Source organism: Lonchura striata, chromosome 10, assembly GCF_046129695.1.
Source record: "Lonchura striata isolate bLonStr1 chromosome 10, bLonStr1.mat, whole genome shotgun sequence".
Lineage (NCBI taxonomy): Eukaryota > Metazoa > Chordata > Aves > Passeriformes > Estrildidae > Lonchura > Lonchura striata.
In genome coordinates this window covers 26,673,308-26,699,306 of record NC_134612.1, presented here as the reverse complement: position 1 = coordinate 26,699,306, position 25,999 = coordinate 26,673,308, and the positions used below count along the sequence as shown (strand labels likewise).

The window sequence follows — 25,999 nt, the reverse complement described above, 5'->3', positions numbered from 1 at the left end:
AGGAAGGGACCTTTGTTTCCAATCTGGATCTGTTTGACACGATATCCAGCAGGAAGGCAAAGCTGTTATCTCCAATGCTGGGATGGAAATGAGGAGCAAGGACACTTTATCTCCTAATGAGGGAGAGATGAGATTGTCCATATGTTTCCCACATTTCCTCTGATTCAGATAATCTTTTACAGATTAACCAGAGACTTCTTATTCTTTGCAAACAAAACAAAATGCTCCTGCCCCTAAAAACTTTACAGTCATTATTTTTCAAAACAAAGAAGTGACCAAAATTTGGAAAAATAATAAGGATGGAGTGGGGTGATTGGTCAGACACAGTCAGCTTTAGTGAGAAAGAATTAAAGCTCCTGAAATGTTGGGAACAGAAACCCCTTCAGCAGCATCGTGACATGGGCTGGTCTCGCTGGCTTTCTGAAGGAACTCATTATTTTAATAATTGCAGCCTAAGAAAACCTTCAGGCTTTGGACTCTTCAGGAATAATAACAAAAAAAAAGGCAAAAAGCTGGGCAGTGTTGTCATCTGTCTCACCACGACTGCTCACCCTGTGCAGTCTGAGGTCGACGACACATTTCAGCTCAATTCAGAACCAGCGCCACAAAGCACACCATGGCCTGAGTGACAATGTGTGTCTGTAGTGAGTATTTGGTGAGCAGTGTTACTCATCAGAGCATGAAGAGTCCCCGTGCTGCATGTCTGCCAGCACAGGGAAGGCGGGTGGGCTCTGCTCTCTGTTTGCAGCCCGGGCAATCACGTCAGATGAAGCGGGGCTGTTTGCTAGCTCACTGTGCCTGGCAGTCCCACAGCTGTACCAAGAGAAAGGAGAAAATCTGTCATTGCAGCCGAGATTTTCACACTAGACCTGGGCCCCTCTCCATGGCGGCCTCTTTTCTGATGGAGGCCTTGAGGATGTTGGGTTTCTGCACAGATAGCTGACACCCATGGGAAATTTTATCTGTTGTATCTCTCTGGGTGAAATTTCTGGGTACCTTTCACCCTTATCGGGGGTTTTACTCTGACCGAGGTACAGAACCGCTAGGAATTCTAGAGAAGGTTTCCTGAAGAGACAGGAAGATAGATTTGAGTGTTTGCAAGGCTGGAGGAAACCTGGGATGGCTGCAGTGCCTGTACTCTGCTTGGAAAAAGGCTTCAGGATGGGAAGAGATCCCTATCCCCGCCAAAACACACAAAATTCTGTAATAGGAAAGATAATTCTCAGGTGACTATTGTAATTTATTTTATTATTTATTAGCGATTGAAATCAGGACTCGGGACTTGTCTGTCTCACCACAGGGCAGTTCTTGGAGCAGGCTCAGTGAGGAAGCGTGCAGACACAGAGACGTGCTCCCCCACTCCGCTGCTGGTGCTGCGGCCAAGCTGGGGCTGTGCCAGGCCGGGGCTGGCTGGTACCTGCCACGAGCCAGGCTCAGGGACTCGTGGAAAGCTGTTCCCCCCACTCCTGCAACACCCCGTGGGGTGGGATGGTGAATCCAGCAGCGCTCTGCTGCAGGGCAGGAGCAGAGGGGGACACACCGGTGCAGGAGCGGAAAGAAACAACAGGAAATCCTGTGCATGGCCGTGCTGGCTGCAGCGTCCCGCAGCAGCACTTCCAGGCTGCTCAGCTGCGTGCTGCACCTCCAAGCACGCCTGCAGCACGCCCCGAGCTCGGGCGCTGCAGGGCCGGGTCCCGGGGAGGTGGCTCCGCTCCCGGCACGGGGGCAGTGGGTACGAGCCTCCTGCTCCGGCTGCGGGGCACAGCTGGCACAGCCGAGGGCAGCCACGCGGCCTTTCCCCTGCAGCACGGCCCACAGAGCCCTTGCCCTGGGCCGTGCCCACCATGCCCGCTGCCGGGCAGGAGCCACTGCACGGGTTTACCAAAGCTGGCACGGCCAGTGAGGATAGGACACCATGGCGTTTTCCCCCCGGGCTGAGCGAGGGGAATTTCCAGCTGGCTCTGAGAGCTTTGGGTGGAAGGGCTGCTGGCTTTGGAAGCCTGGAGTTGGTGGTAACCCCAGCAGAAATAGCAAAAGTGGGCCCGAAAGTGCCTGGCAGGCGAGGCCAGCCACGCTGCGGGTGCCGGCGCTGGCCAGGCAGCCGTTATCTGCGGCTTGCAGCAGGAAGGAGTCGGGGCCACCGCCCCAGCATTGCCCCATTTCCAGGCAGGGAGCGCGGGCCATGGCCCATGTCAGCGGCCCGAGCCCGTTTCCCCAGCAGCTGCCAGCGGGCAGATTAATGGCTCGCAGGGAGACGTCTGCCAGTGCTGCAAGCCGCGTGTCCGTGTCCCTGCCACGAGCTCCCCGGCAGCGAGCCGGGCTGCAGCGCCATGCAAAGCACTTCCTCTGGCGTGTCCTTTTTTACTAGCAGAAAGTAATTTTTGCTTCCTTAAGAAAATAGATGTGCAAAGCCCAGCCCGTGGCCGTGGTTAGCGCTGCACGAAGGGCTCGCTTCGCTGCCTCGGCCCCATAGGTTCGGTAAGTGTCACTCTCTGGGCTGTCCCCGCTTCCCCCGGCCGGGCCGGCGTGCTGCGGTCGCAGAGAGCAGCAGGCTGTCATTGGCCCCGCGGCACCGGGGCGGCGGCTGTGCCAGCAGCGCTGCCGGCGCCCCGTGCGCCGCGCAGGAGCCCCGGGTGGGACGGAGGCACTGGCCCCAGCGCGGGGCCCGCCGAGCGCAGCAGGAGAGCGCGGCTGTCGTGATGGACGGTGAGTCGTTCACAAAGCTGGACGGTTTCATTGCCGTCTTTCATTGCGCTTTCGCGTACGTGCCTCGCTATCTTGAGTTAGTGAAGACTTCAATAATTTAGTAGAGAAATTAACACTAAATGCAAGATGGTTTTATGCAGGGCATGAGTAACAAAACTTTGTGGTTCTGAAGAGCATTAAAAGTTGCAGTCAGGCCCATCATAGACCCGCTGTGCTGCGTGCTGGGGGTCCACTGGGACCCCTGTGGTGTGGAGCTGCACCCTGAGTGGCAGCAGCCTGGTCCCAGGGACACGTGGAACAAACACGGCGCGGGAGCCACTGCCATGGCGCCGGTGTGTGCAACTTCTCTTTCTTCTGCTTTTACCACCGTTTTATCCGTTCATCACCTGTGGTGCTTACTGCGCTGGAAAAGCTAGAGAGGTTTTTGCATGCTTACAAGAGCCCTGTGAGCTGGTTTAACATCTGCTGTGTTCTGGCAGTAGAGCGGACACAGGGCTGGTGAGGCACCCCCGCCATGCTGTGCACCACTTTGGGTGCACTTCCCCGTGGGGCCGAGTGCTGCTCCTCCGCAGGGTCCTGCCAGCCCTGCACCACTTTGGGTGCATTTCCCCGTGGGGCCGAGTGCTGCTCCTCCGCAGGGTCCTGCCGGCCCTGCACCACTTTGGGTGCATTTCCCCGTGGGGCCGAGTGCTGCTCCTCCGCAGGGTCCTGCCGGCCCTGCACCACTTTGGGTGCATTTCCCTGTGGGGCCGAGTGCTGCTCCTCTGCAGGGTCCTGCCAGCCCTGCACCACTTTGGGTGCATTTCCCTGTGGGGCCGAGTGCTGCTCCTCTGCAGGGTCCTGCCAGCCCTGCACCACTTTGGGTGCATTTCCCTGTGGGGCCGAGTGCTGCTCCTCCGCAGGGTCCTGCCGGCCCTGGGCGAGGCAGGTGGGTGTCCATCCCGGGCGCGTTGCTGCTCAGCCCCTCTCCGGCACTCTAGGGGGCTGTTGGTTAAGTGCATGGGAGATTGAAATGACATTAATCCTCTGAGAGCAACCCTCAGCTTCCTACCGTGAAATCTGCTACTGCTGGCGAACGTCCCGCCAGTTTTCCGTGACTAAACACCACGTTGGATCGCATGCAGCAGCCGTGGGGCTGAGCACCCACACTGCTCCCGTGGGGCTGGGGCTGTGACCAGGTGCTGCTGGAGGGGCTCCAGCATGAGCTGCAGAGAAGGAAAGAAATTGCCTTTGCAGAAAAGGCAGAAGCTATAACGTCTGTCACAATTATTTGCTAGGAATTGCGCTGTGGATTTTTCTCATTTATGTGCTTGTAGACTAGGAGAGATTCTAAGTATCTTATTGCTTTCAACAAGAATGCTATCACACAGTAGTTGCAGGAGGCTTTAAAATAAAAGGACAAAACAGTGTAAGGGCCAAGTCATAAATTTGTGTGCTATATTTACAGAAATGCACATGCAGATGAGATCATTAAACCAGAAACAAATGTGCTCTGGCCTGGCGGGAAGCGGTGGCTGCGTGCGCCGTGCAGCAGCCGCGGGAGCGGGCTCCGGAAGAGCAGGGAGGCAGCAGGGCCTTCCGTGGCAGCCGCACTGGAGCTTGTGTCAGACCTTTTTGGGGAACTTGAGCTTCACCAGTGTTGCACAAATAAGGGCATCAGGAAGCAAACGGCTTCTCCAGGGTTGCAGTCATATTCAGTTCGGGTTTGAAGCAACTCGTGTGTCTGTCTTTAATGAAGGTTCAAGGAGAGAAGGAAAATCAGAGTATAGGTTGATTTAGTGACTGCTGTATTGCAGCTATTTGGTGAGATAAAATGAAGACACACTTGGAGCTCAGGTGGTTTCTGTCTGTGTGTGAGGCCGGGTACGGAGCCCCCCATGCTCCTAACAGGTGGGAGCCCGGCAGCGAGGAAGTGTTTTTGTTCTGCTCGAGGCGCAGCCGGGATGAGGATGCCCACAGGCACCCTCGTGTCAGGCTCTGGGACACACTGGTGTCCATGCTCCGGGTGACCACTGGCCCTGCTGCCTGCTGGGCTCAGAGGGAAGGGCAGGCACCTTGGCACCGTTTCCACTGGTCAGCCTCTCCCCTCAACAGCGCCAGGGCTGCCCTGACTCAGCCAGGAGAGCTCCTCTTCCTGCTCCACGTGCAATAGCTCACAGGGACTGTAAAACACAAAGTATCCCTCAAAAAACTTTCTTAGCATACAGTGTTTCTCTTTGTCCTCAAGTACCGATTTATGTCTTCAGGGCTGAGCGGCGCACGATGCAGTGTGCTATGACACATTTCTTTATCTTTGCTGTAAGACAATTAGTCTGTTGGAATCCCAGGTGGTGGTTGCTGTTGGCATTGGATGATGACCTGGGAGACCCCTGCATCTGAAATTTCCTTACGGTTTCCTCTTTACCCTGCCGTGCCTGGACATTCTGCTATGAGCTTGTGCCCGACGTCCATGCCTCAGGGTTTGATCTGCTGTAACCTGCATAAAGCAGTGTGAATGGAATGCATTCACTTTCCAGGATACTGTGAGAAATGCCATCACTGTGCCCAGGACACAGCTCCAGTCTCCCAGTGCCAAGACACTGTTCCACGCCATTATTTAAGAAGAATTTGGGCAGGGAGGAGTTTGTACAGAAACTTTGTGACCAGAAGTGCTTTGAAAACGCCCAGAGTGGTGATGTCGGTTCTCAGGGAGGAAATGGCCCCGGGAGCTCTTTGTGCTTGAGCGGGAACAGGAAGAGCACAAGTGGCCCAGTACAATGTTCACTCCCAGGGCCCATCGGGGCTGTGCAGCCAGGGCTGCTCTGGCTGGGGGACATCTGCGCTGCACCACAGCGAGGCAGGCAAATAGAAAATACAATGGGATACCAGTTGTCATGAGTTTTGTTCTGCTCTGGATTAAACTTCATTGAAACAAAAGTGTAAGAACATGACATTTTTCTGAAAGAAAATGGAATGCTTCTTTGTCCTTTCAGCCTCCCGTTTCTAGCAAAAAGCCATCAGAGTTAACCAGCAGGTATCAGAAAGCTCTCCCAGCCACTGAGGTGCCGGCACTCCCTCGGGCATGTGGCACACCTGGATGCTGCCCAGGCTGGGCAGCTCTGAGGAGGGATGCTCACTAAATCCATTCTGTTTCCAAAGTGCTGCCTGCTCCGCTGCAGGGGCGATTAGAGCACAAGAAAAGCAAAGTTAATTATATCCCCTCCAGGCTTGTAACAGAACAAAAAGCCTTATGAAGGAAGCAGCTGGAGTTAGATCTAGAGACCAGCTAACAAAATCTGTCTCCCAAAGTCAAGTGAGGAATTATTTGTCATTACTTCATCTCACAAAACAACCCTCTGCTTAGGTATCTGTGTTAAAAGACGTTTAACAGTACGTGACACTGGAGATAAACTCCCTGTCTCTTTCCTTGTCTCTTTTCAGTTTGTCTTTCCTAAACTGTGGTTAGCACCACGGTGGTCTGATGAGCCCTTTGCACATGACCCCGTGTGCGTGTCGTGGCAGGGGACACTTTGGTACACCTCTGGCTAATCTTTGTGCACTCTGCCGTCGGTGTCAGCCACACGGCCGGACCGACACCTGCCCTGTGACAGGGCCAGAGCCGAGCAGTCGCCCGGGCGGTGGGGCTGCGTCTCTGGAGGGCCGGAGCGGTGCAGCCGCTGCTGGTGGGTGCCGGGGGAGCCGTGCCAGCCCCCGCGGCAGCCGGCAGAACCAGCCGCTCTGCAACGGCTGCTGCGGCTCAGAGGAGGAGAGCAGGATCCTGCCGCCCGCTTTGGGAGCGGGTCCTCGGGGGACCGTGCTCCCCGGGACGGCCCTGGGGCTCTGGGGGACCGTGCTCCCCGGGACGGCCCTGGGGCTCTGGAGCCGCCGCGCTGGGCGCTGCGCGGCCGGGCCGGGCAGCGCCGCCCCTGCCGCGCCTCCCCGGCCGCGGGCGGCGGGGCCGGGCACGTGTGCGGGCCCGGCTCGGTGACTCATGAGGCGCCGGCCGCTCCGCCGCGGGGAGGATGAGGGAGGGCGGCCCCGGGGGAGGGCAGCCCGCCGCGCCGCCGCCCCGCTCCGCGCCTGCCCCTCGCTCCCGCGGTGCCCGGAGCGCGGAGGCCGCCCCGGGAGCAGGTGAGCGCGGCCGGCCGGGGCCGGGCCGGGCCGGGCCGGGCTCCCCGCGGGCCCGGGGCTGCCGGCGGGGCCGGGGCCGGGCGGCGCTTCCGGGCGGGGCGGGGGCGGCGGCGGAAGCGGGCGCGGGGCTGGCGCGGGGAGCCCGGGCCGCGCTGCCTCCGCCCGCCGCGCCGGCGGCGCCGTCAGCATGAGCGGCTGAGCGGGCGGGCGGGCCGGCACGGCCGCGCCGGCAGGCCCGGGGTGAGTGCGGCGTGAGGCCCGGCCCGCGGGCCGCGGCGGCGGCGCTCCGGGGCGGCTCCCGGGGAAGGGGGGCTCGGCGGGCCGGGACAGGCGCCGGGCTGCGCCGGGGCCGGGGCGGCTCCCGGGGAAATGGGGGCTCGGCGGGCCGGGACAGGCGCCGGGCTGCGCCGGGGCCGGGGCGGCTCCCGGGGAAATGGGGGCTCGGCGGGCCGGGACAGGCGCCGGGCTGCGCCGGGGCCGGGGCGGCTCCCGGGGAAGGGGGGCTCGGCGGGCCGGGACAGGCGCCGGGCTGCGCCGGGGCCGGGGCGCGGCCCTCGGGCAGGGTCCCCGCCGGGGCCCGGAGCCCGCGGCCGCGGGGCGCTCGGCAGCGCGGGGCCGGGGCTCGGGGCTCGGGGCTCGGCCGGGGCTCGGCCGGGGCTCGGGGCCGGGGCTCGGCCGGGGCTCGGGGCTCGGCCGGGGCTCGGGGCCGGGGCTCGGGGCTCGGCCGGGGCTCGGGGCCGGCAGCGCCGGGCGGCGGCGGGGGCGGCGGAGGCGGGCCCGGCCGTGCGGGCGCAGCACACGGCGGTGCGGGCGGCAGCGCCCCGCGCGCTCTCACCGCACGGCCTGGCCCCGGAGCTGCCGCCGTAGCCTGACGGAAAGAGAGGTTTCTGTTTCCTTTCTGGAGAAAGTTCTTGAATTCAGAACTTCGGTTGGCAGGTGCAAGCTAGTCAGTTTGTTACGACGGTGGTACAGTGGAAGAGAAAAACGCAGAGATGTTTGTGTTAAATGGTTGTCTTGGAAAAATGTGTGATTGGTTTTTTTTAGAAAAAAAGAAATAATTTCTTTCGGTGATTTTTTTGAAGTAGGGAATATATGCCCCTGGGAAAGGGAGAAGCAGGACATGGGTGACAGATAAAATAAGGAGAGCAGGGAAGGGATGTAATGGGAAAGAGGGATTGAAATAATGAATAGTAATGGTAAATAACTTAACTGGGTACATCTTTTTTAGCACTATGGAGAAGGGGTTCTAATGAAATGACAACATATTCCAAAGTGACAAGGAAATTATTTACATAATGAATAATTAACCGATGGCACTTGTTGCTGCAGGGGAAGTTCGGGGTGAGAGCTGAGGCGAGGTTGCAGGCTTCCCTCGGGCTGGCTGCATGTGACACTGACCCTGGGCAGGCCCGCTGGCATAGAACAGTATTATGATAATTTAAAGTAGATAAAAGAGGAAGAAATGAAAGGCTTGCTAACCCCGTTCTCACTGCAATGGTGACAGGACTGCTGCATGTGGAAGGCTGGGATGTGCCACTGCAGAACCAGGGGCGTTGGGAGTCTGGGCTGAAAGCAGGCATGGGTAGTGGCCAGTCCGGGTGTATCCCACAGCTGCCTCCAGCCTGGTTCTCCTGGGTAGCGGGATCTGTAGTGTGCTCCCTCAGTCTGTCCTTGAGGGGTCTGTGGAGGGCGGGTGAATGTCCCGTTGCGTGTTGGTGCGATGTCCCAGCCGTGTCCTGCTGCATCCCCGCATTGGGTGCTGCTCTGACTCCCCTGTCCTCAGCCGCCTGTGCTGGAAGCCTGGTGTGGAAGGGTGACATCCAGGAGATGGTGACGGGTGCCAGCAAACAGCTGGAACACGCCCTGGCTGCTGGGAGGTGCTGCCCTGCAGGGCCAGGGTCTGGCTGCCCAGAGCAGACAGGCTGTAAATCCAAATGGTTTTGCTCTCACTGTCCAGGGGGGTTTCTGTGGCCACAGGAAGGTTCTTACACGTGGTGTAGATGAAGATCTAATGGCCAACTCAGATTAAATCATAGGCTTCCCTCTCTGTTTTTATTTTCTTTGAGTACTTGTTTTATTCTTCTGCTTCAGCATCAGTGGGGAGGTGGTAGTGATGCAGGGACGCCTGTGATTTGGGGGATGAGCCTCAGCACCTCTTGATTCCTAAATAGTGGATGATTCCTGCTCAGGAACTGGTGGATAATCTGCAGACATCATTTTCTGACACTGAGGAAGTCATGCGTGTTGGGTTGTAAAAGGCCTTGTGGTAACTGTTACTTTCAAAGGCTTAATGGGTGTTTTCCTTAGACATATTTTCGACGGGAATGCTGTAAACAGGCCAGCTAAGGCCAGCTCCTTAAGGTAAAACTGCAGGAAAAGTTCTGTTCCCATTCCTTATGATTTATGTTCATGCCAAGGATGATTTTTGCAACTATGAGTTTATCAGCAAATTCCTGTTACTACTCCTGCCAGGAGGGAAGGGAGAGGGAGGATCTGGAAGAATTCAATTGCTTCTCTGGGAATTCCTACACTTGAGTGTGTCCTGCTGTGCCCAGCCCTACACAGGGGGCTCTCCTTTCCCTTGCATGACTTGTGGTCTCCGCTGTTTGTGTGCCTTAAGGATTACAGCAGTTGCCTATGTTTATTATTTTAAAATTTAATTTTATCAACAATTATTTACTGTAAACTGTTTCCCAAGTTATGCAGCAAAGTAAACAACATTTCTTTCCTCCTACCCCATAGTTATTTAGCAAAAGAATAAACATGTAAATATGTTTGGGTGTTGTCCTTGGTGACATTTGGAGCCTGCTCTGCTGTGAATATGTGCAATTGCAATTCCATTAGTGTCAAAGAGAGTTCCCAGCAGGTAACAAAGAAAGAGAAGGGACTATTAAAACCCCGTTGTAGTTGTGATGAAACTTCAATACATCCTAAGATGAGAAAACACAGTTAATATACCGAGGTGCAAGGTGAAGGCTTTGTGTGATTCCTGTGAGGATTCTGGAGCCCACTCTCCCTTCACAGTCTGTGCAGGGGGAATGTCCTTGTCAGTACTTTGCTCAGAGTAAAAAGCCAGAGACAAATTCTATCAGAAGAATTGCTTTTCCTAAGGGGTCAATTCATTTTTTTAAACGTGCACTTTCTGTCAATTTCTACCCTGTGAAATAGTCCATGTTTCAGATTATGTGCATGTAATTGTTATAGAATAATATTTTTATCCAAAATATATTTTTACTAGCTAGGAAGAAAAAATGTTTGCAATAGTTATAACCTATCCTCAGTAAAATATGTCTCAAGTTTTCACAATTCAACTTGATTAAGCTTTTGGACGGAAAATTGCTGTAGTACAAATTAGTAAGAGCAGCAGCAGTGTGTAAGGTGACAGCACTTCTGTCACAAGGGTGCAAAATCCTGCAGTTTGAGTTCATTTTGGTTTGAATGTACAGGTTGTGCAGGAAAACTGAGGCAGCTGGGCCTGAGTTTTGTGTAGCCAGACTGTAATTCCCATGAGGCAAGTGCATGACCAGCATTAGCCCAGCCTGGGGAATGGGCCAGCTCAGCTTGGGTTTGTCTGTCCTTCCACAGCCTCACTGCCCCCTGGAGATGCCCTGGTCTGAGCACTCTGATAAAATGTATGACTCCTGTGTGCTCCTGGGACCTTTGCTTTGGGCAAATAGGCCAAGTACTTGTTTTCTCAGGAAGATATTTTGGTACATAAATACGCGTAGCTGAATGGAGTGAATTTCCACAGAAAAAAACCAGTAAGTACTAGATAGGCTGCATTATGTGCAGTCCTTTTGCTGCCTGCACAGCCCGCCTGGTTAGCCTGCCTGGGCCGGGCTGCCTTTATCAGCCCTCCTCGTGAATGCACAGGTGGCAGTTCGGCGCCTGCGGCGTGGCCAGGTTTTCCTGCGGGAAGTGTGCCTCGCTGGCCGCCCTGGGGCAGGCAGCTCTTGTAAAGGGATTTCTTTTCCCTTATGTAACTTGTTGGTCTTACATCCACAGTCGGCACTTGCAAAAGTACGTCAGTCTTGCTTGCAGTGGCACTGAAAAACCTTAACAGAGCGTGCACTGAATTCCCCCCTTATCTCTCTATAGCACATTTTATGTATCTTGTAGTGAGATGTTTTGTTTCTGCAGTTTCAGACTTCGTGTTTCAGAAGATTAATAGACTTAGCAGCCCTGTTTGCTCAGCTTAGCAGCGATAACAATGTAATAAGTCATGAGACGGTCGCAGATCATCCGGCAAGGCAAAATATGCCTTGGACTTGAACTTGGAGCAGGTATTATTTGCAGAGAAAAGTGAAATGTTGAAAGCATTATAAATAGTGTGTCCTGACTTGGGTGGCTGTGGGTTCAGGTCTGCTGCAGAGCCTGCACAGGAGATGTCTGTTGGCATCTGCATTCCCCTCCGGATGGCCCGGGAGGGTGAGGGCAGCGTTTGTACCGTGCATGGCTGGGATTCACTGCAGCACGTACCGAGCCCTGGCGGAGCCTGGAGGCTGGAGGAGCAGGGCTGGGCCCCGGCTCCCAAATCCTCCCGCAGCAGCTCCGCGCATTCCTGCTGCCTCGCTGTCTCCCGCGCCAGCGAGTCCAACTGCGAGCAGTGAGTAAGGACTTGGGAACCCAGAGCATTTGTGGGCTCTGGGCCCAATCCTGCTTCCAGAGAAGTTAATTGGAATTTTTTCCTTCTAAAAAAGGGAGAGCAGTCAGAAGTGCCCAGCTCAGTGTGGCAGGGCCCTGGGCGCTGCCGTGTGTGGTGTGTGAGCCAGGCTCTCCCGGCGGCCCGGCAGGGCTGGGCTGCGGGCAGCCGGAGCCCCCCAGCCCCGGCAGGGCTGGGCTGCGGGCAGCCGGAGCCCCCGGCAGGGCTGGGCTGCGGGCAGCCGGAGCCCCCGGCAGGGATGGGCTACAGGCAGCCGGAGCCCCCCAGCCCCGGCAAGGATGGGCTGCGGACAGCTGGAGCCCCCGGCAGGGATGGGCTGCAGGCAGCCGGAGCCCCCTGGCCCGGGGCTGCCGGAGCCGTGGTGCTGCAGTGGCGTTATCTGCACTGCGGTGACGGTACCCGGCGCTCCCGGAGATCAGCTTTCCCCGCTCAGTGGAGCCCAGCTGTGCCGTGGCAGGTGGCTCTGTGGCCCGGTGTGGAGGCTCGGAACCCGCGCTCCCCGAGTGCGCTGCAGCAGCCGCGTGGGTCAGGCTTTCCAAGCAGGCTGCCAAGCCCGAGGCACAGCGGCAGGTCTGCACTGGCCATGTAAAGGGTGCTGCACTGGCCATGTAAAGGGTGCTGCATGGGCCATGTAAAGGGTGCTGCGCGGGCCATGTAAAGGGTGCTGCACTGGCTGTGTAAAGGGTGCTGCATGGGCTATGTAAAGGGTGCTGCGCGGGCCATGTAAAGGGTGCTGCACTGGCCGTGTAAAGGGTGCTGCACTGGCCATGTAAAGGGTGCTGCATGGGCCATGTAAAGGGTGCTGCACTGGCCATGTAAAGGGTTCTGCATGGGCCATGTCAAGGGTGCTGCACTGACCATATAAAAGGGTGCTGCCTTGGCCATATAAAAGGGTGCTGCGCTGGCCATGTAAAGAGTGCTGAGCTGGCAATGTAAAGGGTGCTGCACTGGCCATGTAAAGGGTGCTGCGCTGGCCATGTAAAGGGTGCTGCGCTGGCCATGTAAAGGGTGCTGAGCTGGCCATGTAAAGGGTGCTGAGCTGGCCATGTAAAGGGTGCTGTGCTGGCCATGTAAAGGGTGCTGAGCGGGCCAGCCGCCCTTCCTCTTCCTCGCCGCTCCCTGGGGCCGTGCTCAGTGGAGTTTCGGGGCCGCTGCCTCCCAGAAAAGGAAGGTCCCGTCAGCTGCACTTGCTTTTCTGGGGAGAAATGAGCTCTCCCATTTCTCTTCTGTGCCTCTCCAAAGCGTGGAATAAAATCCGAACAAGTCGGAATGAAAATGTTGTTTCCAGTGTGTGGAAGAGTTTATTAGTGCCTGGGGAGCATTCCTGACTCTGTGTGGCAGCCTCTGGTTTTCAGTGAAGTTTGGTGCTCTTTACCTGTAATTTTATACAGGAATCCTTCCATGCTCCAAATGTAGGCACAACTTCAGTGGACTTTGAGCCTTCTTTCATTTCAAGCAGAAAAATCAAAGGTAGTGAGTCCATGATCCTGATAATGTAATTATGTATTTTTCAGCTTTCTGATGTGTAGCAGTTAAAAATGTTGTTTTGGGAGTGCGGCGCTTGCTGTGGTGCTAGAGCTTTGCAGGCTGCTGTGAAGGTAGTCCCAGGGCAAATCTCTTGTTTGCTGCTTATCAACATTTTATTGAGCTCCTGGATTTACGTGCAAATATATTCAATAAATAAATCTTTAATGATGTGATTTTTATTGTGAAAAGTAGATGCAGCTCTGTTCAATTCTTCTAATTAAATACAGGTAATGGTAGAACAGAAATACTAGCATTTGAACTTCTTTCACCGATTTTTCTGTGTGACTGACAAAATTACTGCTTTGGATTTGGTTTGTTTTCTACAGCTTCTGAGCATTCTACAACTTCTGCCTTTAATCACCATTTTCATAAAAGCTAGGTTTTCTTAAGTTATTTCAGAAGCTGTTTTCCAAATATCCCTGTTTCTGTTTTCCAATATCCCCATTTCTGTTTTCTTTGTGTAAGAGTAGAAATGTAAGCTTTCATTCTTGGTGTTTTAAAATGGCTTTTAGAGGTAGGAAGGAAAATACAAGGCGAATAGTGATCTTTTGAGGTCTTTCCAAAATTCCTTCATTGCATTTAACTTGGGTAGCTTGCTATGTTAGTGGAAAAGGGGACACATCGAGGAGAACCCAAACAGAGGATGGAGAAATCTGTGAGAAGTCCTAGGGGCCAGTGTCAGTGGCACCTGCTGCGCCGTGCAGGAGCCAGCCCAGCTCAGGAGCCCCCTGTGACTTGTGCCCCTTGTGGGGGAGCTCTGCTGGCTGAGGTCGTGTGCAGGAGGCTGTTCTGAACAGGAGCTCCTAGAGCCTTGTTTCTCACGGTTGCTGTTAGCTGTGTACTCGTCATAATTCAAAATGAACAAGCATAACTATGCTAAAGCAAATACTGATTAAAAACTTGTCTCAAAGATATTTTCTACTTACTTCCTAAAATAAAAGTAATACTGCTTTTATTACTTCTTTTTAATACCGGTGACTAATTTGAAGCTTTTACTTGGTATCTGAAGATTCATGTATTTGTTTAGTTTGTGTGAGATTGGTCACAATCCAAAATTGATCCCATCAGTCAGTGTTTCTGTGCTGCTCAGCACTGTATATGTAAGGATCTCTATTATGTCAAGGAAAGCGTTTCCTAAACTGGTTTAGTTTTGCTGTGTATGGAAAAATCATTTTATATTTGGTGTATAACAGTCATGTCTGATACCTCAGGTGGTGACAGGGCAGAGAGAACTAAAAATCCCATTCTCTGTGGTTTAGGTTCTTATGTAACTAATTAAATAAATTCTATCGATTCGTTGTATTTTCTGAGAAGTTGTACAAGTTTCTCTTATCCTGGAAGGATGTGATTATAAACATAAATTAAATGTAAGGCTAGGAGGAATCAAAGCACTGCAAGCGCTCTATTTTGGATCTGAGGTTCCCGAGAAACAGCCAGCTGTGAATGCAAATGCAGGCGGCTGTGTCTCCTGCCTCGCAGCAGATGCTGGAGCGTTTTCCAGGCCTGTCCTTGCCGTGATTCATGTTGGTGACCGGGTCGGGCGGTGTCGTCATCGCGCTGAGCTGGCAGTGCCTCCCCCTGCTCCCGGTGTCCCAGCATGGCAGCGCTGCCGCTCTGCGATGCCGCCGTGGCTCCAGAGTGGGACTCCTGCTCCTTCCTCGGGGCGCTGTGCCTGGCACTGCTTGGCCGTGCTGCAGAGCCAGGCCGCTGGCTTGCCGCTTCAGCAGCAGTCCTTCAGTCCAAACGGACCTACTCTGTGTCCCTCATTCCCAGGTAGTTCTCTGCTCCCTGGGGAGAAGCATGTGGGTGTCCCTGCATTGCCATAGCTCGCCATGGCTGAGCTGGTGACCAGTTCTGAGAGCTGCTGCAAGCAGAACTCGGTGTGACGAGTTCCTCGTGAGTGGGACTCACGGCCCTTTTTGGCTGCTCTCAAGTCAGATGCAAGATGAAGCAATCCATGATTGCCATAACTCCCATGGGCCTGGCTGGGAGTGAGCCTGTTCTGCAGCAGGCAGGGAGCAGCAAGGCGTCCCCCATGGAATCGTGCCCCACTGTGCTCCACGTGTCCTCAGGGCCAGCAGAGCTGCTGGCATTGTCACCGGGAGCAGGACCGCACACCAGTGTGGAGCAGGCGACATGAATGGCCTGTTCTATTCCTGGTAATTAGGTTTAGATTTAATCTTGCTAGTTAATTTCATGTCTGCAGGGATATGGTGGCTGCATTCACACACCTGACTTGAAATTGTTGTCCTAACAAAGTGGTTGTCATGGTTGAATTTGAAATCTGGAGTTTTTGATGTGGACGAAGGTGGGAGGGGTGGCCTAGCCAGGGATGAGTTAGTGAGGCCAAGGGGAGGGGTTTATTGTCTGGAGGAAGTGGTACTATTAATAAATTAATAAAGTTTAGTGGCCATGTGTATGTCCTGACCCATCAGGCACTGTCTGCAGTGGTCCACAGGACTCCTCTGCCCACTGCTTTATCCAGCTGTCTCCGGGGAAGGAAAAGCCCCCTCTGCACCAGGGCCACGTGGCAGCTGCATTAGGAAGGGAAGTGGAAACCAGTTTGTAAGTGGAAGCCTGAGCAGGACTGAGGTGCTGCTCTGTTTTCCCTTGCAGTGCTGGAGATGTTCAGGCATCAGACCCCTGGGAAGCCGGGGTTGGTGTCTGCTGCACCTCTCACCAGGGAGAGCTCCTCGGGTCACTTCTGAAACCATCAGCATCAGCGGAATTTGGTGTCAGAGGGAAGCAGTTCCTTCCCTTGCTGAGTCATGGACGTGGCTTTTTTTTCTGTAGGGATTCTTCTTGTGGATGATGCTAATCATGGTGTTTAATATAAATTCATACGTACGTGTGCAGCTGGAAATCGCCTGTCGCTGGGGCCAGTTTCTGCCTCTCTGCTGCTGCTGCAGGTGCCTCCCAGCTCTGAGCCTGGGCTGTGGGACTCGTGCTGGGTTTGCCGTGCGGCTGTGGCTGAGGACACAGCCAGCAGGGTCACACACTGCAGGGTGCAGAGCAGGGAAGCTTTCACAGCGCAGTGCTCGGCTCACGCAGCCTGTGCTGCCCCGGGGAGACGCCAGGGCTGGGGGCTCCTCCCGCGCTGACCCCGCTGCCGTGGTCATCCTGCTGCTCTCCTGCCTTGCTTGGCTTGTGTACACTTGCAGTTAATCAAACAAAATGTGCAAGAGTCAGATTAATAAATAGCTTGTCGTTTTTGGAAGGGTGCATAGTTGATTTATTATGCCCTCTCAAAAGCCTTTGTGTAGAAACAACATGTTTAAAATTACTATTAGAACAAGAAAATAAAACTTATTTTAATAAAGCAGGTTTTGCTTTTTTCAATTCAATTTGTTACTTATTGGAATTTTAATTTAAATCACTAGATTACTGTTATTTTTAAAGATAAACAACTTCTCTTTAGGCTTGCTTGGGCAATGTCACTTCTATTATGGCTGGATTTCCCCAGTGCCAGGATAATACAGAACTTCCCCTTTCTAAAATGCATTGTGTGCATGTTATGGCAAAGGAATTACGGTGTGAATATGATTTTATTACCAGAAACAGTATTTGCTACTTCAGTGGTGGGTGGGGATGGATATGTAAATGCTTTGTAATACATAAATTGATGAAAAGTGGATTAAAGGCAGAGTAGTCCTTGCCCATTTTGTGTCCCTGACTCAAAGTTGCAAGAACAGAATAACAGCTTGTGTGCCACATCCTCGTTCAGAGACAGGGCCTGGCCTGTGCCTGTTCATAAATAGACATCAAGCTAATGCTGTCAAACTGTGAATGCCATGTGTCCCTGAAGTCTCAAATTTTGTAACAGAGATTGATATATATCCCAGGTTATTAAAAAAAAACCCAACAGGCATGTTTCTTGACTTTAATATTTTTTAAATTACAGCAAGAGCAGTTAATCCGTAACCGTCTGCTCCTTAAAGGAAAGAGGGTTTATGGAATTTGCAGTGTAGCTTTCTGACTTGAAAATAGCATTACTGTAATCTAAAGTAAGAGAGGCTTGAGCTGTGGGATTTGTCAGTGCCCATGTGCTGCTGGTGGGAATTGGTTTGCAGTTTGATTAGGGATGGAAATCTTGGGGCAATACCCGATTTCTGCATGTGGCTGGGGCATGTAGTGTACAACATGCTGCCTGTTTTTTCATTATTTATCAAGTTTTCATGAACTGAGTACACTTGGGTGTGTTAAATTCATATGGAATGTCACAGTTAGGTGGTTCTGCTAAAACAGTTTCAGAAACTGTGAAATAGACTCAAGATTAAACTACATCTGATGGGGACGTGCTGGAGGAGCCACTGAAGTCAGTGGGAGGTTGCACCAGGAAAGTCTGTCAGAGCTAAAACAGTACAGAAAAAGCCTTTAAAACATTACTACTAGTAGTAGTACTAAAACTATGTATGTCATGCAAAATATGTGCATCACAGAAGCAGTGTTAGCAGTTTTTTTACTAATCTGGTGTGGCACTTAGTAGTTGAAGCTAACATGTGCTTGCAGTTTTAGCAGCCTCCCAGGCCCAGGTTGCTGGGCTGGGGAGCTGTGAAATCCAGCCCAGCCTATAGACCCTGCTCTAGAGCTGGCTGCTTTCTGCTCCTGCCTTTGCACTCCCATTTTTTCTCAAAATATACAAAAGTACAAAATTGTAAGAGGAATCATCTTGCTTTTCTGTGCTGTCCTATGGGAGCAGCCCAGAGTGTGAGACAATTGGGTTTTTCAGCTGTGGTTTACTGAAGAATATTTTCCTTTATCCAATCCTATGCTGTTATGTGACAAGATGCTAATTAGCTCATTGTTTCAGCTTAATTTTGTGACAGTGCTATAATTATATCCCTCAATTGTGCCGTGGAGTAATTGCTGTATATGTTCCAAATTTTATATTGAGATATGTTATTGGTAAACTTTGAGTTTGGCAGAGGTGTTTTGAAAATACTGTAAGGAGTCAGTAATTTTGTGTTCCTTGATTTAAAAGACAGCCATTTGGCAATTTCAGGCTTTGAGACTGCCCTGTCAGTGTAAATAGAATATTGATTTTATTCCATTTCCTATCTCATTAGAGTCATTGTCATGAGGATGAATTCACGTTGTGTAATTATCTGTTCTTGCTGACAGTTCTCATGTCACTGAGACTGGTGTTTTCAGCTTCTACTTTCTCTACGCATAAAAATAGCATTCTTCCCTGCCATCTTCTCCTTCAGTGCTGCGCTCCTTGCCTGCCCAGCTCTTTGAGAGCCCTGTGTGGATTTGATGAACAGGGATGGCCAGCAAAGCCAGGTGCAGGATCAGTGGAAACTGTGCCTCTTTGGGGGCGATTCTCAGTGCAGGCAGTTACCTCATTTTTGTGTCAGAGACTGTACTGAGGGGGGAAACACATTGTTCATCTGTCTGCACATTTCTTTATAGTAATAAGGGGCAGTAACAGGAGTCTCTTCTCCGTCAGATTCACTTTCTTGGACATTTCCAGATAACCTTTCCATTGATTTGTGAGGCTGTTTCTTAATCATTTTCATTGACCCAGCTCAGGAGACAACTAAGTCATCTCTGTTACCCTTCTAAGGAATGACTTCTCAGTGTTATTTCTCTCTACTGTCTCTTCTGAGAATCACTGTTTAATTTGCTTTCAATCCTTGTATCTTGATATTCAGTGAAGGCAAGGTTCTGCCTTGGCCTAACCAATGTTGCAATATTCTCAAGACAAGTGGCAAATGCTTCCAAATTTCAAAAAGTGAACTTTAAAATCCACCTGTGGATCACAAGAATCTTTAGTACTGACTGCTCTGCTAGGTGGGGTCTAGAAACTGTCAACCCCTAAATCAGTTTTAATGAAATGAAAAATAGAAAGTTCAATCCTTTTCCTGTCCTGTCCCTACGGTTCTCCCACTGGATTTGTTACAGTCCTATCGGCTGGGTTTTGCAGACAGTGTATCTTCTAGCATGTGGAGCTTACTGGGGACTCCTTAGTGACTGAGTATCACAAGAGAATTTCCAAGTCATGGGAAAATAGTTTATGCAGATAAAAAAGGATGATTCTCTGTTAACATCTTCCTTTTTTTAGTGGGAATATTGAAGATAAACCTCTGGTCTGACATCAGGCTTTATTTCTGTTCAAAGGCTATTTTTAAAGCTGACATTTCTGGCTGTTTTCAGGTAGACAACAAACTGTTTCTACAAAATACACATATAGTATTTCTTTGTGTTCCAAAGATTTACCTTTGAGGCATTGGAGTAATGCTTTTCTTTTTGTGGCTGGCAGCCTGAAGAAGGAAGGGTGGAATTCAGGCTCAGTTAGTGCAGTCACAAGTGTGTCACTGACCTCAGCAGGAGCAGGATTTCTCTCCAAGTGGGTGACTGTCCAAATCCTAACAGAACTTATTACAAACCTGGGAGTAAAACACAGTTTGGGGAGCCTTACCAGGAATATTTCTCCTCTGAGTACATGAGAGCACAAAAGTTAGTTTTCATCTGTTTTCATTTTGGTTGCTGCCTTCATCTCTCTTTCATTTCTTGTTAGGGGTGGCTGCTTGTGTAATGAGAGTGAAATATCTTCTTTGGAAGCGGTGGCCTTTAACTTGCATTGGCTTTAGCATATAAAATGTATCAATTTGCTGCTCTAACTCTTCTTGGTGTTTGGAAAAATCAATGCTTGGTATGGATTGGTTACCAAGCTGATGAACAGGAGAAAACCTGCTTAGAGCTGTTCCACAGCTTTGTAGTAGAGCCCTTCTTGCTGGCATTGCAGCACACTGTCCTGAGGCTCTCACAGGGAACAGATGCTCCTAACAAAGTAACTCAGGTCACTTTGTGTAGTGCAGGAGTGAGGTGGGAGGACGCAGATCCAGCTCTTGTCTGCAGAGGACAAGTTGCAGTGCACCTTGACTGAAGGCTGGGAGATGTGCTGGGGCTTCCAAAAGCGCTCTGATGTGCTGGTATTCCTGCACGGGGCTGCAGGGATGCCTGGTGGATCTGGTGGACCCAGCAGCACATCCTCTGCTTTCAGATCTCTAGGTGCTATCTGTCATGGCTGGGAAGCGTGGCACAAGTGCACGAACCAAACTGGTTTGCCTGGACATTTGTTACAGAACAGGTTTTCAAGACCCAAGAATTCAATATCCCAAGCACTGAGGAGTAGTGACTGCTGGTGCAGGATGACCCCGACCTTCAGAGCTTTAGGCAATTGAAGCAAATGAGTATCTGTGTTTACTACACAGACACGAAGTTGTTAACCTGTGCTTGCAAGTAATGATGTAGTTGTTTGTCTCTTGGTAGCAAGGATTAAAAATGTGGCATGATTTCAAGTGTCCTGGCAAAGAACTCACGGTGCCTGTTGTAATCTCATTAGCTCTGTTAGGTGTGTTTTCCTTCCCCTGGAGTTGGTTGTTCTGATCACTGTGTCCCTAGAAAAAGACTGTAGCTTTTTCTCATCTGTTGGTTTGCGTGCACGCTGAGAGTATCGCTTCCCAGGGTGTGATTCTGGGGGCTGTGTCAGTGACCTGCATGGGAGGGGTGGGAAATAGGAAGATGGTGAAGCAGCATCTTCAGAAAGATGAGGATGGGAATAGTGTTCCCCGTAGCACAGGTGGAGGATGCTGCGGGGTTGCAGTGCTGGCAGAATCCCCATTGCTGGTGTTGTCAGTGTGTGCCAGGCAGTGCCACGAGGGTCCCTCTGCTCCGTGCTCTGGGCACTGCGATCCTCAGGGGGGGACGGGAGCCTTAGTTCATTAGAGTGGTTTGTATTTGCAGGTGGCACCAGGCTTCTGCGGCAGAGCTGGGCATCTGGGGCGCGGCGTGAAGGGAAGCCCATGCAGCCCGCCTGGGCAGCGAGGGCCCGGTTTGCGCTCCTGCCCGGTTTGCGCTCCTGCCCGGTTTGCCCTCCTGGCCCTCCTGCCCGGTTTGCCCTCCTGCCCGGTTTGCCCTCCTGCCCGGTTTGCCCTCCTGCCCGGTTTGCCCTCCCGGCCCTCCTGCCCGGTTTGCCCTCCCGGCCCTCCTGCCCGGTTTGCCCTCCCGGCCCTCCTGCCCGGTTTGCGCTCCTGCCCGGTTTGCCCTCCCGGCCCTCCTGCCCGGTTTGCCCTCCCGGCCCTCCTGCCCGGTTTGCGCTCCTGCCCGTTTTGCGCTCCTGCCCGGTTTGCCCTCCTGCCCGGTTTGCGCTCCTGCCCGGTTTGCCCTCCCGGCCCTCCTGCCCGGTTTGCGCTCCTGCCCGGTTTGCGCTCCTGCCCGGTTTGCCCTCCTGGCCCTCCTGCCCGGTTTGCCCTCCTGCCCGGTTTGTCCTCCTGCCCGCCGGGTTCGCGCTGGCCGGAGCTGCCGCCGCGCCGGGCCGGGGGCCGAGCGCTCCTCCTGCGGGCAGGGCCGGTGTTCCCCGAGCTGTCGGCGCGGCCCCGGTGCCGCTGGCCGTGTCCGAGCGGGCGGTCGGACTCCGCCGGGGCCGAGCCGCTCCGGGGTCAGCGTGTCTGGGCTCGGTGCTCACGGCGGGCGGGCCGACGGGGCGGTGCCGCTGCCGTTCCGCACGCCGGGGAGCGGCGGCGGGCGGTCAGGCCGAGCGGCGGGGAGGGCCGTTCCCGGTGCCGTTCCCGGTGCCGTTCCCGGTGCCGTTCCCCGCCGGGCTCGCGCGTCCGTTCCGCCGGGCCGCACGCGCGACCCCCGGCGGGCGCGCTCGGGGCAGCGCGGCGCGGCCGGCGTCTGACAGGCGCGACCTTTCATAAGACGGCCCCCGCCATTGGCTCCCTGCCCGGAGTGTCGCTGCAACGCTCGCCGCGATTGGCCCGCGGCGGAGCTGCCGCCCGGCCCCGCGCGGGGACGCGGCCCCGCCGCCCGCAGCCGTGAGTGCCCTGCGCGGGGCGGCGGCTCGCGGGGCGCCCGCGCCGCCCGCTCGTAACGTGTCTCTTCTCTCCACAGGTTGGTACTAAGAAGTGCCTTTCCTGACGTCGCTGCTGCTTGGGACCGCTTCTAGAGCAGCCGCTGCTTTTGCCTTGCTTGCTGCCAGCTAGACTGCGACGACAGCGCTCCGGCGCTGCCAGCCCCGCGCCCGCCGGGAGGAGGGTCCGGCGCCGCTCCCCCGCCGCCGCTGCACTGTGCACTAAAGTGTGCCGCGAAGGTCAGAGCTCTGCTGCCCGAAAGCCAAGGAGAGGAGGAGAAAAACCCCAGCCTAAGCCCGGTGTCGGTCGTTGCTCTAAACTGCTGCATCTGTCTATGCCAAACTAATCGATCCCGGTCGCACCGCAGAGCCCGCTGCGAGCCCGCTGCCTGGAGGCACCTGCCCGCCGCCGCCCCGGGAGCCGCTCGGGATTGCTGCCGGAGCCCGCCGGCTCCCCGTGCTCGCGCGGCCGCGCTCCGGCCGGGATGCGGAGCGCGCGGGGCTAGTCCCGGCCACGCTCCCGCAGCGCACCCGGCCGGCGGCCCGGCCCTCCGAGCCCGCTAACGGCGCCGCGCTCCGACTCCGCTGACACAGCCCTCCTCGAGATTGCAGCCACCCAGCCTGACACGTACTCAGTTTAAAATAGGGAGCGGGGGAAAAAAAAAGCGTTCTGGAGGTGGCACCTCCATAATTTCCAGTTTATCAGTTCAGCTACTCGTGTGCCCGTTTTTATTGGAAATTTTAACTACCTGTAAAATCTAAAGATGGCTGTTAGCGTCACACCGATCCGGGACACAAAATGGCTAACGCTGGAAGTGTGTAGGGAGTTCCAAAGGGGGACTTGCTCACGACCAGACACGGAATGTAAATTTGCACACCCGTCGAAAAGCTGCCAAGTTGAAAACGGACGCGTAATCGCCTGCTTTGACTCATTGAAAGTGAGTAAATATTACATTATTTTCAAGGATAAATGGTTAATGAAAGAAGCAGTTGTAGCCAGAGAAATCCTGCAGCCGAACAGGAGCAAGCGCTGGCTGCCAGCAGTGGAGTGTTTTGCTGCTTTTATGTTATTGATGCTTGTTGATTTGTGTTGCTGCTCTCCTCAGGGGAAGGGGAAGGATATAGGGAACGAAGGGAAAATACGTCTGGCAGGGCTCAAATTCTCCAGTATGGCTACAGGGGCTCATTCTTTGCCTCCAAATTATTCCCTGCTTGTAGCTGGAATAAAGGGCACTTCACGTAGAAACAGCAAAGTCACTGTGAGGATTCTTTGTTTTTAATAGCACAAACCACGTAAGCAATATGAGGATTTGTTTCCATCTCGTAACTACCAGCGGGTTGTTGGTGTATCTGGACAGCTGATAGTGAACCTTAGAAGAGTGTTTTCCTGCCTGGGTTATTCAGGTGCCTGTGAAAACCCTGCTTGCCTTTCTGTGCTTGGCACTGGCGTGGTTATCCCATCTTTTTCCCAAGTGCGCTGGCTTAAGGGAAGGACAGCACTTAACAGAAGGCAAGGTGCCTCTGGATGTGCAGGAGCACAGAGGGTTTTCAGGAGGCACATCCCAGCTAGGCACCATAAATACAGGGCTCTTGTTTCACTGTAGCTGCCGTGTCAGGTGTTAAATGTGCAGGTCCCATCTCCTTCCCGTGGTTTTTCATGATTTAAGTAACCTAACATGTCAAATACTCATACCACAAACAGTACAGAATTAATCCAGCAGAGTAATGAAAAAATCAAAACTCGGAAGCAGAAGTGTACTTGTCTGTCAGCTTCTTCTGCAGTGTGATGTTCTCCTCCTGGGCCCCGGGAAGCGGAGCTGGCTGCTGGTGGCCCGTGCTCGGGAGGCAGCTGGAGCAGCTCCTGCAGCCCATGGCTCAGCCGGGATAGCACAGCGTGCGTGGGGCAGGAAGGGGCTTACGGCGGCCTCTGCAAATCCTCAGCGTCCCGAGCTTCGCAGTGTGTCTTGTCTCTGGTCAGGGATCAGGGTAAAGCTCTACAGTGCTCTCAGGCCTGAGATGCTCCATCACCCCCAGCCATGGCTTCCCTTGCAGATACTGAAAGGATTTGTTTCTCTGTTGTTCAATTTATTTTTAAATACAGCAATTACATGCATGCAGGGTATTAATTTTAAAAGGTGAAAACAAGATGTTTTTATGCATTAAGCACGTGCTGGAGGTAGGAGCAGAGCCAGGGCTGCCGGTGCCAGGGGGGAGTCCCAGCCCCGCGGTGTCACCACGAGGACGCGGTGGCACCGCGTGTCGGCGAGGCCGGCGGCGGCTGCGCGGTGGCACCGTGGGGATGGCGGTGCTGCCGGAGCACAGGCCTGGCCCCAGAGCCTCTGACCCGTTTGTGGGCGAGGGGCTGTGACTGCCACCACGGCTTTGCTGGTGCAGCAGCACCCGCAGTGTGCCTGGGTTGGTTTCCCGGCAACGTGCGTCTGGCCACCGCGGCCTGACCCCGCTGGCCTGCCGCTTGTCATCGTGAGGATCTGGCCGAAAGGCTGGAAGCCAGCTGCTAGAGCCACCCGGACACGATGTCAGTGGTTGCTGAAAGTGCCTTAAAATCTCGGTGCTGGACGGGGGTGCTGCTGGTGCTGGAGCCGGGCGGCAGCGTGAGCTGGTGTCTGGAAGGGAGGATGGACCGCGGCCTGGCCTGGTTTCCCCAGCCCCGGCAGCGTGACTGGCCCTTCTGCTGCCGTCAGCAGGGCTCTTCGCTTCCTTTTTCAATGCAGGAACTAAGGCTGACCTTTGCCAAGCGCAGCAAGGTCCGTGGGTGATAACCGTGGGTAACGTTACAGCCTTGCTGCGGATCCTCGGAAAGGAGTGTGCTGCTGCCCTGTGGAGTCAGTGCAGGGGCTGAGCCGGGAGCTGGGAAAGAATCTGCTGTTTAAAAATACACTGCTGACCAGAGCTGTTTACTTGTGCTCCTGCTGAAAGGTTTGCCAGTGGCTGAGCTGCTGTGTGCTGGAGAGGCTCCTGGGGATCCGGGGCAGGATCCCGCGGTGTCCCGGCGTGGGCCCGGCGCCTGCGGCTGCCAGCGGTCCCCAGCCCCTGGCAGGGTGGGTAGTTAAGCAGCTGTACCATGTACCAGAATACCTCGGGGAAATAGAAAATGGAATATCTCCCTTTGGGGAATTCCCAGTCCAATCGCCATTGCTGAAGCCATTGCTCAGTTTTGGTTTTGTTTCAGCTGTGTCAGTTTTGGTGTGTGCTGTCCAGTCATTGAGTTACCTTGCTGCAATGTCCCAAACTTCAGATGTTCTGCAAAAGCAATTTAGGGAGATGCTGCACCAGCTCTGTCTGGACCTTATAAGGTCAGTCAATACTTCAGTACAGATTAAAAAAGATTTTTGGTTTGGATATTCAAAAGTAATTTTTAATTTTTCAGTAATTCAATATGTAATGTCCTTGTTCTTTACTAAAATAGCAGCACGCTGAAAAATTGACCTTAATGTTAAAATATTTGATTTCTTATTAGTGTATATAATATTAGTATTAATTATACAGCTATTCTTGCATTATCTCTTGAACATAAGACAGATACTTAGTCACTGAATTTTTCTGTACAGACTCCTGCATCTTGGCAGGAGTTGAAATGAGGTGACCTTTAAGGTCCCTTCCAGCCCAGCCCGCTGTGTGATGCTGTGATGTGTCGCTCCAAGACCTGGTGTGCCTTAGGAGCGACTGCTGTGTGAGCTGACGTCAGGCAGGTGTGAGTGCTGCAGAGCTGCAGCCCCTGGCAGGACTCCTCCGAGCTGGAGATGGCCCGTGTGCTCGGCTGCATTCGGAACACGGGCAGGCGGAGCAGGTCCTCGGAGGGGACCCTGGGCAGTGGCAGTGCCCTTCGGCGCTGGCCCTGGCCCAGGCGTCCTCTGCGGGCGCAGGGACAGAGGCACCGAGTGCGCAGCCGCCGCAGCCAGACTCCAGTGCCCTGCCCTGCCCTGCCGGGAGAGGCAAAAATAGATGCCAGAAGTGAAACTTGCAGCTTGGGTAAAGCGCTTTTTTTTAAATCACCATTTCCCCCTCCTGTGAGATGAAGGCACAAACTGTGCAGGGCTAGAGCCAGGGAAGCCGTGCTGCCTCCCGAGGCTTCCTGCTGTGCTGTGTGGAGCAGTGGCACTGGGCTCTGGACACCT

General features: G+C 53.9%; 1 protein-coding gene across 9 annotated transcripts in view; it reads left to right on the top strand.

Moving 5' to 3' along the window:
* Nucleotides 1–2,688: 2,688 nt before the first annotated feature.
* MBNL1 (muscleblind like splicing regulator 1) overlaps nucleotides 2,689–25,999 on the top strand; it is a 65,295-nt gene continuing 41,984 nt past the window's right edge. Inside the window, exons 1-2 of one of the 9 annotated variants that reach the window (XM_077785769.1) lie at nucleotides 2,689–2,706; nucleotides 21,905–22,801. In XM_077785769.1, the coding sequence (XP_077641895.1) occupies nucleotides 22,628–22,801 (174 nt within the window). In that variant the 5' untranslated portion in view covers nucleotides 2,689–2,706; nucleotides 21,905–22,627. Of the gene's footprint in view, nucleotides 2,707–6,721; nucleotides 6,817–6,980; nucleotides 7,057–21,823; nucleotides 22,802–25,999 lie in introns of those variants that run through there. The other 8 variants (XM_077785768.1, XM_077785767.1, XM_077785775.1 and 5 more) reach the window with 8 other exon arrangements.